A 13,126-nucleotide genomic window follows, 5' to 3' on the forward strand; every position below is an offset into this window, starting at 1 on the left:
TGAGCATCTCCAACGGCCCTGGGTAGAGGCGTGTTCAAGGCACTGACGTAGTAGCACTGCGACCGGAAGCCATAGATTGTTTACAGAATCATGCTGTATTGAAAGCATTCAACGGGAAGTTCTCATTGAAAACGGAGCAAAGAGCAGCCCTGGAGGTATTTATTGAAAGGAAGGGCGTTTTCGCCTTGCTCCCGACCAGCTTCGGTAAGAGTTTAATCTACCAGTTAGCCCCGCTAGTAGCCAAATCAATGGGGCTCAGCGAGAATCCTATCGTTGCGTCACGTACGTCAGAGGAAAGAGTGATGTGATTGGTTTAAGCTTCGTCATAGCCTTTTCTGGCTTCGACCAGTAGCAAACTGAGGCATTTCAGGGAGGCGGGTCAACCACGGGCTCTGGGAAACGGTTGGGCTGAATATCTTGGCCAGACCAATAGCTCGTAGAGCTTTGAAGTCGCGTTAGCCAGACTATATGAAAATGGCAGTTCCTTCATTTGGTTAATATGACCTTCCAAGTGTGCCAGATTCTGTGAAGGTCTTGATCCAGCCAGACCTGTCCTTAACACATGAGTGTCTCTCTGTGTGTCTCTCTCTCTCTCTCTCTCTCTCTCTCTCTCTCTCTCTCTCTAGATGACAACCTCTGGGGGAGGGGGATTCTGTGACTGTGGAGACGCAGAAGCATGGAAGAAGGGTTCTTACTGTCAGAAACATGAGCCCAACATTGGCGACTTCTCCCAGGAGGTCAGACACTAGTTTTTCTTTTTGCTCATCTCCGCAGCACTTACTAGGCCACAGTTACGGGGATATCCTTTAAGTATGGCTTAAGAAGTTATTTAAAGAACCTTGTTGCTTAGTTGTAGATTCCAAGTTACATAAATAACCAAATGTCATTCATCAGTTCATTTTCTGTTCTTCAGCATCAAAAACTCATGACCTTGGTAAAACGTACAATATGCAAATTTATGATGCCTTTTGTTTGTAAACTCAGCAGAGATTTAGAACTGTGTGCCTTTTGACATTTAATATGTTAAAGTGAAGAGCAAATCTTATCCCCCCCCCCCCAGTGCTAAGTTGTAAATTCACTGTATTTGATCAGTTGCCACCTATTGGTTTTTTGATGATGGTGAAATTATTCCTTATTCTCCAAAATGATGTTCCAGGATCCACTTGCCAGTCTCTCTGCAGACATGATTGCTCGCACGTATAATATCTTCTTGATCATCCTGAAATATGCTGTGGACATGCTCACATGGGACAAGGAAGATGAGCTCCCTCTAGGCCTTGAACCACCGTATGTACACACCTGAAGATGGTGCTATGACTCTTTTTACTTTATATCGCTCAATCCTGGCATTACCAGTGAAAACAATATTCAGCTAATGTGTAAACTGTTTTTTTTTTTTTTTTTTTTTTTAATTTTAATTTTTTTTTTATTGTATGGCACGAGCTGCTTCTGGTAAAATCGTATGCTTTGATTTGGTTCCTCGGCAGGCAAAATTTTCCTGTAATGCCCGTGGGCAATTACGGACTTTCTTTCCAAGGCACTGGCTTTCAAATGTTGCAAAAACCCAAACAAAACGACAAAGGTAAATTGGAAATCAAAACGGAACCAAAAATGTCCGAAAGACAGACAAGTCAGAGTTTTTCAGGAACTGAGCAACGAAGAGCATTCAGAAACCACTGACTGATTCAGTTTTGAAACCGCTAGCCGTTTTATTCTGTCTGCATCACTCAGCTATGCTACAAGTATGACGCCACGTCACGCCTCATTATAATGGCCATCTATTTTAATCTTAGAAATAAAAAAAAGCCATATAATAAACTCCTTATGAACCTCGCTTGCTTGGTCTTTACGTGAAAATATCAGGCCTCAGTCTTTTTGTACTCGGTCCATACTGTCAAGACCTTGATCTGATGTTTTCCCATAAAGGCCTTACGCTCAGTTAATAAGTAGTTAGTAATGTTTTTGTTGTGTTTTCCGTTACAGGGAGCGTGGAGACACCTATTACTGTATGCTGTTTAACGATGAGGTGCACACTTATGAACAGGTCATATACACACTACAGAAAGCTGTCAACTGTACACAGAAAGAGGCGGTCAGCTTTGCTACTACAGTGGACAGAGACGTAAGCTCCCTTTATGCATGACCATAATACAGCACCATCACTAGGACTGCATGATTCTTGATGAAATAAGAATCTTTATTATACATACAGGACACTTTTTCGCTGGAATAAAAACATGTCTTCTGTTCCAGTCTAGCAGGTTTCATTCATTTGGTTTGATAGCATACAATATTGTTAGCATATCGCTTATCATGCGTGTATTGCGTCACTCTACCCAGTGGAGAATGAGTGTTGAATACGGTTTGATATTTCAAGGCTGTCAAGGCAATTTGACTTCATGCATCAGAGCTGATGCAGATATTCAATGAGAGAGTTTTCGGCTGTGCAGAAGCATTTCTGTGTTCGCCAGGAAAGAGAAGACGTGTTGAACACCCGAAAGGCTACCAAAACTTCATTATATATTCTTCACACACATTTACAAGAGAAAAACATATCAACAGACTTCAAAAAACTGGAAGTGTGTGTATGTATAATAATATTAACTGGCGCTTTTTCATGGTATATCAGATATATTCCGTTCAGCTAGCACTCGTATTTGCCTCATTCAGTATCATGCTAGCTGAATGGAATATATCTGATATACCACTCAACGCCAGCCAATATTATTTAATTATACATATGGGCTACTTTTTCCATGGAATAAAAACATTTTTTTTTTCGCGGTCCAAATCCTGCACTCTGATTGGCTGACGACGAGCTGGTCCGTATCCTATGGTTAGGGACCTTTGGCGACTCGTTTGTTTTGATAATCTTGTAAATTTTTGCCATCATTTCTCAGGAGAATAGCATTAATTTTACAGCATGGACAGCGATAACGACAGTGTTCACAGCGAAAGCGAGTTTTACTACCCTGAGGAAGACGAAATAAAAGAAAACATTTCAGGAGAAAGCTAAAAACCTGTAATTTGCTAACGCTGAGCAAAAACATGACTGAATCCTGAATGACTCCTATTTGTATAAATAGGGGACTACATAGGCAGCAAAATGTAGGGTTTTTTTTCCCTGCCATGGAAGTGCACTTGTATACCGAGGAGGAAGCAATTTGCATTACAGCCGTGAATGAGGATTCAAAATAGCATTAATTTTACAGCATGGATAGTGTGATAACGACAATGTTCACAGCGAAAGTGAGTTTTACTACCCTGAAGAAGACAAAATTAAATAAAACATTTCAGGAGAAAGCTAAAAACCTCTAACTTGCTAACGCTGAGCAAAAACATGGCTGAATCCTGAAAGACTCAGTTTTGTATAAATAGGGGACTACATAGGTGGCAAAATGTAGGTTTTTTTTTTTTTCCCCCCTGTCCTGCCATGGAAGTGCACTTGTATACCGAGGAGGAAGCCATTTGCATTACAGCTGTGAATGAGGATTCAAAATGGCGGCTCGGCTCGGTTTTCCCTTTCGGGCGCTCTCGTTTTCCTTTAGAATTTGGTAAAGAAAATTTTTTTACCAGCTTAAGGTCGGTCTGTATGGTGAAATACGGTGACCTCAGCCTTGAATACTGACCTCCGCCCAGAGGGCCTCGATCAGTACTTTCAAGACCTCGGTCACGGTATTTCACCATACGGACCTCCCAGCTGGTAAATAGCATATGTATTCTGTTCCCTTCTAGTGGGTTTATTGATGGCATGATCATATCGCTTATCTTCTATGTATTACGCCACTCTTCCCAATGGAAAATGAGCGTGCAATATTGTTATAATATTGCACGTTGTCGAGACAACACAACGTCACACACTGGCGCTCATGTGAAGAGCTAATGTCAACTCTTCTGCTGCGCTTGCGCACGATCACTTTGTTGGCCGGGAGAGGATGAAGACGAGGCTAGCTATGCTGTAATTAAGCAGTAAATAAAGGAACCAAAAACTGAAACTGAAGATGCACTGATCACCCAAAAGGTGACCAAAACTTCATTATATATTCCTCACACATATTTATAAAAGAGAAACATACCAACGGACATCGAGAAACTGGAAAAGAGACGCATCAGAGATGTAAAACTTCCGTGCTAGGGAGTGACTGTGACGGTTTGTAAACAAATGTGGCTGTGAGGTTTGCTTCGTTAAAAGCAGAAGATTTTGAGAGAATTTTGGCTGCGTCGTGTGTAGTTGTTGATGTTGATTTTAAAAGTAACTAAGTAAATTATACAGGAATAATAATAATTCTGCTTGACTGCAGTAGCATTGGCCTTTGCTAACACTACACCAGCTACAAGGTAACTGGACTGCTATGCTAACAGCACGAAGTCGCGGGTAAGCTCGTGTTGGCCTTTGACAATGCTGATATGAAGTGCATGTATGTATTATAATATTATTTCTAGAAACCATTCATCTGTCACCACCAATTAAAATTGGTGTCAGCGCCACCTAACAGGAAGTGAGGGCATATCTCAGCAATGCTTTGGTGTGTTAACACCAAACTTGGTATATGGATTCAGGGTCACTTCCTGAGGATATGCGAAATCTTTCTTTTGTCATTTAACCACTGGGGGGGATGCTGTATTAAGCACAAGGTTTTTTCTAATACCTTTTGATGTGTTGGTCTTATAAAAGTGGCTGTAATTTCTGATATCTTAAAGTGCATATCACGGGTAAATTCAGGAGCAAGATCAATGTAATTCTCCTATTTTATATTAAACTTTGGTCAAATATCCGTCACATTTTGCATTTTGTGCAATTTTTTTACCTTGCGCAATACCAGAAAAATTCAGTTGAAATCGAGCCATTTGAGGCGAATTGGTCCGCCTCTGAAAAAACTTGGCATTTGGATTTCCCGGGAAACATTGATTTTCGTGACGTCACGTGCGGGACGCCTCCCTCTGAATCCTACGTCAGCGCTGGTTTGTTTATGAGAAAACGACCTGGTGGTTTTCTGCAAATTTCTTCAACGTTATGGCGTAATTATTAAAATGGTTAACAGATGTATCGTAGGAGGGTGTAGCAACACCAATCTTGATGGGATTAGTACTCATCGTTTTCCAAAAGACCGGACAATGAGAGAGAAATGGGAGCGCTTGGTCTACACAGGCTGTGCACTGAAACCGTGCAAAGCTCGCGCAGCCTGCTGGCGCTTCCGCAGGTGACGTCACGAATATGGCTCCAGACTCCCTTGGGATTTTTCCAGAAACGTTTTATTTTATTTTTTTCTGCTGTCGACAGATAGCCTTGTGCAAAATTACCCTTTTGGATGAGTGTGTAAAGGGACTTACTTTCATATTAAAAAAAAAAAAACAAAATCGGTCCAGAATATGCACTTTAAGGGTGTATTCAGACCAGGATAGTTCGATAGTTCACTTGCTTTGGTCCGAACCAAATGTTTTTTTTATTTTTTCATTTTGGTGCGGTTCGCTTTCACACTGTACATTTTAGTAAGCGGACCAAAATCTGTCAACAAAGCCACGCCTCAATTATATTTTGACCCCAGAATAGTATCCAGGTCATCGTAATAGATGAATTTCTTTTTTGCGTCGCTAGTACCGCCACTTTTTGAAAGAATGTCCCTGATTTTAATGTAGGTCTGACGGAGTTTCTTCACTTTTAGCCAACATTGTTCTGGGGAGCGCGTGAACCCCTTCTCCTTCATTTTCTCACTGAATACAGCAAACACGTTGGCATTTTTGTGTGTTCTCTCCAAAAGCTCAGATATGTGGACATCTGCCCATATATCCACAAGGGTGCGCGTTTCTTCCTCGGCCCACGTTTGCCCCCTACTCATTTTTTGTACTCTGTGGTCTAGCCTACCACTGGTCTGAATGACTGAACGACTGTTGTAAGGTTCCCTTGACAACCGAAACAGTGTTTGCACTTTGCGATGGAGTGTCAAGACTCTGTTTCCCATAATGCTCGACAAACAACGGAAGCTCCCGAGGTACAAAAAAGCAAAACTGTCGCATTAGGTCCGGTCTGCTTTCACACCTGCAAAAGATCAGGGTTCCTTTGGTCCGGACCGAGTCCGACCTTGCAGCTCGGTCTCGGTCCGCTTGTTTGGTCCGGACCAGAGTTCGGTGGTTTGTATTCAGACCAACCCAAAAGGTCCGGACCAAGGGAAATTTGGTTCGTTTGGTCGTTTGGTCCGGACCAAACAACGTAGGTGTGAATACGCCCTAAGAGATCCCAAAGATAGGACGTAAACTTTCCTGTCAACCATACTGGATTTAATCAGAAACCATTAAAAGTTGTCAGTGGCCACAAAACTTGTCGAGTCTTCACCAGATCTGGCACAGATGATCTTCAGACAAAGCTTTAACCTTTATTGAAATTACTCCTAAAATAGTTTATACTAGGAGGAAATATTATATACACACAAAATATACACGCACGCATGCATGCATATGTACATACACACCCATATATATATATATATGTGTGTGTGTGTATATATATATATATATTTATTTCATAAATACACAAATAAAATGTATCTTAATATAAAATCATAAATATACATATTCCTGTTTGCAGTTCAATAATACAATTATAATTTGACTCTAAAAATTGGACTTCGTTATTTATAAGAGTTGATGGCTGAAAGGGAAGCAGCCTTAAAATTTTTTGTTTAGTTATTGGTAAATTTATTCCACGTTACTACTGTCCTTGGATAAAAGGAATACTTAACATTATTAGATACACTAAGCTGGCGGAGAGGACGACTGTTTGGCAATCTGGTAGCTCTTATTTGATGCACCTCAGGAGGGAAACTGATGCCAACATGTCCCATCAAAATATTGTAGAACACGCTTGCTTGGAAGAGGAGCCTACGATCTTCGAGGGAATCCCAGTCAAGATGTTCAATCAACGGTGAAACATGAATAATATTTGAAAACAAATCCTGCAGCTCGGTGTTGGACCATTTCAATTTGGTTGATATTCTGTTTGGTGTAACTTACTCAGGATTCCAGGCACTACGAGCATATTCAAAACCTCCGAAAGTTATCGGATGGACTTCGAGCTCATCCAGCCGTAGGCTAATTCTTGACTAAATGTGAATATTTAGTCTGGTCTCGGTCATAGACATTTCCGAAGGGTGTGGGTAGGAACAACCTGTTGTCTTTCAAACTGTCTCTGTGCGTATAGGCCAACGCTCTGACCAATCAGCGCAACAGTGACTGTGACGTAGTCAGAGCGACAGAAAGCAGTAGGGTTATCACTTAGCCCCATCCTTTTGGCTACCAGCAGAGCCAGCTGGTAGATCAGTCTTTTGCCATAGCCGGTCGGCAAAACAGTGAAAACGTCCTTCTTGAAAAGGAATGAGCGGAGAGCCTCTTCCTGCTCATGTTTCAACGAAAACTCCAAGTCTAATTCTTCTAAAACTGATTCCAAAGCGGAGTCAAACGAGCACTGTTCAATAGCCGTAGCCATCTTTCCTGTTGCGCTTTCTCCAGCGTCGCGCAGCCTTGTCATCACTCCTGCAAAAGCCCGCCCAAAGAATCCAAACAAAAACCTTGCGTTGTGATTGGCGGGCACGATTTGATGCCCGGGGTGTGGTGTTGTTATGGTCCGAGGCTAGACCCACTCGTAGGCAAAAATATTTTTGGCCGCTAGGCGGGTGGGTCTAGTTTACTAGGCTATAATTCTTGGTCAATTGACAAACTTGCTGTGAGTGCATATAGACCCCTTCGCATGTTTGTAAACAAACCGACCGTTGCCAGGATGCACGCGCAGCCTGGACCCAGAAACAATGGCGCTGCCCATAGACCGGGATTATGAGCTGTCAGATTATGCCAAACAATTGTTGTTACAAGATCGAGAATGCTACATAAATAAGTTAACTCTAACAAGTGGACATCGCCTACCGGATCCGTATTTAATTAAAGAGTGGACGGACGATGTTAGTAAGTTCCCTGGTATACAATGGCCAGATATATACTCGTACCTTATTGACAAGACTTCAGTGTACACCCACGAAAAACTTAGTGCCTACAAGTCTTTAGACGCATATGATTGTGTTATATGCGGGCATGTACAACTTGATTAACAATGGGACATTCATATTCATTTTGTTTTAATCAAATTATGCCAGTGATGTGATGGCAGTGTGGCTTTAGCTACAACAGCAAATCCCAACAATAAACAGCAATTTGCAGGAGGTAATGGCATGAAAGGAATGATAGTGCAAAGAGTGCAGCTAATGTACAATTCGCATGGGATAAGTATTACCTATGGACCTCTGGTAATTCGCAATTACCCCCGCACCTCTGTGTTATTGTGTGGCACATTCGGACGGGATAAGCAAAAGTCTGTAATTCACTGAATTTACAGACATTGTGACCGGATTGTGACAATCAATACAGTTGTAGCATGTTGGAAGTGCTGTAGTACATTAATGGTGCATTAATAAGGTAGGATGAAAACACAGTAGGCATAAGAATAGCACTGTATCCAAATTAAGAGAGGGGAAACGCATATGATAGGGATGCGGTATGTTTGCTCCACGCTCTCAAAATGAGAAGGCGGGGTCACTGCAAATGAAAACGGTCTCGAGATGACAATGTAAGTGAACAGGCAGTTTATGGCGCTGTTTACACATAGCCGGGTATTTTGCTAAACGAACATTTGTCTTCCCTCCATTAACCAAAATATCTTCGTATTGCTGTGTCATGGGGGTTAGCGTGGCTCCTTACCATATGCTGCCACACAAGCCATCCAGTTGAAGATTCTTCTTGGAGCTGTTTCTGCTTATCTGGTTCAAATACGGGATAGGCCTACTACCACTTGCCCCGAAATGCTGTTTATCAAAATTTCGCCCGTATCCTCCATTATTCACTCCAGAAAAGTACAAGAGACGCGCGTTTAATAATTACAAACACAGACATGCGCATTCACACGGGACTTGTATTACCACTGGACGTCTGTGTTTTGCCGAAACACAGTAGGTAATTCGCGGCGGAATTATTACTTGGCAAATTACGGACATGGCGCATTCGCACGGGACTGAGAACTCAGACATTCTCTGTAATTATTCCGAATTACCAGAGGTCCACAGGTAATTCTTATCCCGTGCGAATAGGGCTTAAGAGAAATCAGAGCTGCGTAAAAAGCGAGAGGCAGAGAGCAGAAATGAAACTGAACGGGGCGGGAGCTAGGTTAGAGCAGTCAACGTAAGTTGGCATTTAGAGTGTGGGCACACAATTTTACCTTTCCATCCTTGCTTTAAAATTGTGATTTTCGGCATACACAAATAATGATGGCACAAAATCTGGACTGCTCGAGTCAAGCGAGAGCTCTCCTACAAACAAAACTGCATGCAAAGCTAAGTTAACATGCTAACAATATTCATTACATTGTGTAACTATGACCCAGCTAATCAGACAAACGTTACCAAAGTATTTTGCTACATCAATAAACGAAGACTAGAAAGAATAAAAAGAGAGATTTAATAAATAGCCTGATCTTACCTGTGATGAAGTGGGCGCTGCAAACCCGCGCATTTTTGATGGTGCTTTCATCCCAGTCTACACGTTTGATGGCTTGTAGTCCTAGACGTCGGCGTTTTTTTTTTTTTTTTGGAATGGGTGAGATCCTGCTGGAATTCTGAACATTTTAACCCCATCACTGCTACGATTCTGACACCCGAAAACACAACAACTAGGCATTTCTGAGTCTTTTTTGGGTCCAGGCTGCGCGCGCAATTTCCGCTTACGTATGAATGACGTTTACTGCGAAGGGGTCTATAGACATGCCCTTAACAAAATGACATGCTTGGACCCCCTCATCACTGCTTACAGCTATGTTTAATATTCAAGTCATTATTTTAAACATTGGTTTAGTATAAATTTGTTCCTTATGACCTACATGCTAGCGTTTGGGTCATTTTAAAATTTACTTAAATTTAAAATCTGTCCCTTTTCTTCTCTAGATGCTGTACTCCAGGGTGTCTCTCTTTTGGTGGGGGGGGGGTCATGTGGTACAGCGTCTAATAGTCATTGCTTACAGTAAATGAGGAGTAGTGGCTGCTTTATGGAATAGTTGCATGAGTGCAAATGCTGCAGAATCGGGTTATTGAATCAAATTGCACTGTCAACTGAAGCACGATTTCAGGCATACCACTGGGGATGTCTTTAAAAAAAAAAAAGTGAATGTCAAGCCAGGGGGTGTGGGGGCAACGCCCCGCTGGGGGGTTGCCCCCAGCCAAGTCCTTTTCACAGAATTCGTAGCACATATTTTAAAATTTGAGAAACTTTTAGAATAAAATGCATGCAAACTTTTTCAAGTTACAAGAATATCATTTTTCATACTTTCAAGAAATCTCATGAGCACTGAGGGGCATTTCATCTGACTGGCTCCACTCCTCTGACTAGTGGAGGGCTACTAAAACTTATTAAAAATGGTAATGATGCTTGATAAGTTTATTTTCAGTAAATATTACTGAAACAGGATAGCATTTTTTAAAAATTAGTTAATGCAAAAACACAATGTACATTATTTCATTGCTCATAACTTTTATTATATTGCTGGAAAATTACACATCATAAGTTGGCAGCGTGTGTTTTCTTTTTCTTGGGTGGAACAGTCTTTCAAAGTTTTCCCCGGTCCATGAATCAGCTTGTAAGTTGCACCACTACTTGCCATGTGAAGTGCATCCAAGGATTGTTTTATCTTTAGCTACTTCTTTACACAAGGCTACAAGATCTTCTACATCACTCGGGGCCAGAGTTTTCCCTGCAGCAAAAGCGAACATTACAGCCTGAAAAAATAAGTTTTAAAAGAAGTTAAAATCACAGTACATATCTGCTAATATCAACATGTACAGTGTTTAAATTCGAGAAGCATTAAACCACAACGTTAACAGTTTCATGCAAAAGCAGACAGGCCTATAGTCTATTAGATTCACTAACTGTTCTATTGTGTATTACGAAGGCTCGCGTACACTAAACTACATTTGATTAGTTAAACTTTGCCTGCAGTAGAGCTAAATATTTAAGTTTTATCTCCATAAAATTACTTTAGTGAGGTATTTTCATGATTTTGCAATTGTAAGTAACTCAAACCTAGATCTAAATGTCAAACCAGTTGCATTTCATTCTAAATTTGAAACTTTTCTCTATAATTAGGATACATTATATTCTTTGCATTGTTTGACAGTTAAGAGGAAAGTGCTAAAAACTTCGGCAAAAAGTGGTTTCTTACCAAGCTATATGTGCTTTCCTGTCCACAAATGGTGTCAGACGCTTAAGGCCAATTTATGCTGACAACCCAGTCCTCGCAGATAGCGTCGCAGACAGTGTCTGCGTAGCCCCCCCACCTTCACAGACGCTCTGCGCGCACCTCCCAAAAATTGTGACCACCGCAGAAGCCTCGCAGACAGCGCCGCAGACGAGGACTCTGATTGGTCCACTCTACATCCGCTGTACACGCACTTCCGCTTCCCTACTTTCCCGGTTTGGTTTGTTTTCACGACCGGCATTTTTAAAAACACGAGCGAAGATGGAGCAGCATGAAGAGCGGTTGATTGAGGAAGTACGTACATCTATACGACTCCAGTTCTAGTCATTATAAAAAAAAAAGTTCTAGTCATTATAAGTAACCGGAGGATAAACACTCCACTAACCACACCCACCAACTACTCCTAGCGACTTCGCGCCCCCTTGCGTTGTGCCGGTGAATAACATCGCGCACGCCTATTACTCCCCGCTCAACGATAAATTACAACTGTCTGCGAAAAGCTATCTGCGAAAGCCTTGTCGCAAGAGCATGCAGAGGCCTTTAGACTGTGTAGCTGCAGGCTTTCCCGAGGCCTGTAAGTAAATGGGGTTGATGCCACATGTCAAATCTTGTTTTTGTGTATCTTCCCGGCGACGAGTGGAAAAAAAAAATTACTCGGCAGTTGATGATTTGACCGCTTTTCATCCAGTTTCCGTGCGCGTCCTTTTGTTTTGATACGGTCGACCAGGGCAAAGCAACCACGATCAGCATAGTTGGTCTCTGCATCACACAAGACGCACCTGCATTTACCAGCAATGTCAACTTTCCGGTATTGTTCGCCCACAGTGGTGTCCATTTCTTTATCGTTATAAACGACTCTTAACGGTTTTGAACACCATTCCCAATTCCATTTCACTCTGCACCCACTGTCGACTTCCCTTGCTCGGTTTTCTTCTTTTCTTTTCGATCAATAATTTTTGCCATTGTTCAAAATATTCGCTTTCTAACTTCGAATTGCGGTTACCATGTTGTAAACAAGCAAGAACGAGCTACAATATATTCACGTCGCCGATTGGCTACATTACACGAATCCAATCACGAACCTCGTTACACACGCGTGATCGGAGTCAAGGTCAGTCCGTAAAACACGGAATCAGATGCGAAATAGCAAATATTATGTTTGCACATTTACGGCAAGTCAACACCTCTCCCGATTTTTGAGTATTTTGGCATTTCACAAAATTTTCAAAATGTATTCAAATCCGCGAATTTCACGATTTGCAGTTTTAATGATTTTTTTTTTTTGTGCTGTGTTATGGTATCTAAGGGCCTATATAAAGTGTGTGTGTGTGTGTATATATATATATATATATATATATATATATATATATTTATTTTTTTTTGTTTGTTTGTTTCTCTCCAGTCTCTGGTTGTGCTCCAGCTAAATATTTGTATACAAAATCCTCAGTTCTTGCTGTGTGTTGTGGTTTTTCAGGGGAGGAAGTCTGTACGTTACGGGGATTTTCAGTTCTGTGAACAGGCCAAGTCTATTATAGTGGTAAGTTGCATGTTAAAGTGCGTCTAAATGATTTGTTTCACTGTTGTATAATGCTGTTTGCGTGGTAGAAGCTGGTTGTTCATATTTCTGTACTGTAATTTAATGTGTGTGGAAATTCTTTCTGCAGCGAAACACAAGTCGTCAGTCGAAGCCCCTGCGGGTTCAGGTTATGCACTCCTCAGTGGTAGCGCATCAGTGTTTTGCTCTCAAAGCGCTCTCCTGGCTCGGCCATATCATCAGATACTCAGGTTTGTGTCTAATGTCAAGTCCATTTCTTTCCTGCACCTCTGAAACTTTTTATTCTT

The 13,126-nt window shown here is 41.5% G+C and overlaps 1 protein-coding gene across 3 annotated transcripts in view; it reads left to right on the forward strand.

Moving 5' to 3' along the window:
• ubr2 (ubiquitin protein ligase E3 component n-recognin 2) overlaps positions 1 to 13,126 on the forward strand; it is a 144,433-nt gene that overhangs the window by 56,176 nt on the left and 75,131 nt on the right. For all 3 annotated transcript variants that reach the window (XM_060925578.1, XM_060925579.1, XM_060925580.1), the window contains exons 4-8: positions 627 to 737; positions 1,157 to 1,287; positions 1,984 to 2,122; positions 12,759 to 12,821; positions 12,949 to 13,069. In XM_060925578.1, the coding sequence (XP_060781561.1) occupies positions 627 to 737; positions 1,157 to 1,287; positions 1,984 to 2,122; positions 12,759 to 12,821; positions 12,949 to 13,069 (565 nt within the window). The remainder of the gene's footprint in view (positions 1 to 626; positions 738 to 1,156; positions 1,288 to 1,983; positions 2,123 to 12,758; positions 12,822 to 12,948; positions 13,070 to 13,126) is intronic.

The sequence above is a fragment of the Neoarius graeffei genome, chromosome 7 (assembly GCF_027579695.1).
Source record: "Neoarius graeffei isolate fNeoGra1 chromosome 7, fNeoGra1.pri, whole genome shotgun sequence".
NCBI lineage: Eukaryota > Metazoa > Chordata > Actinopteri > Siluriformes > Ariidae > Neoarius > Neoarius graeffei.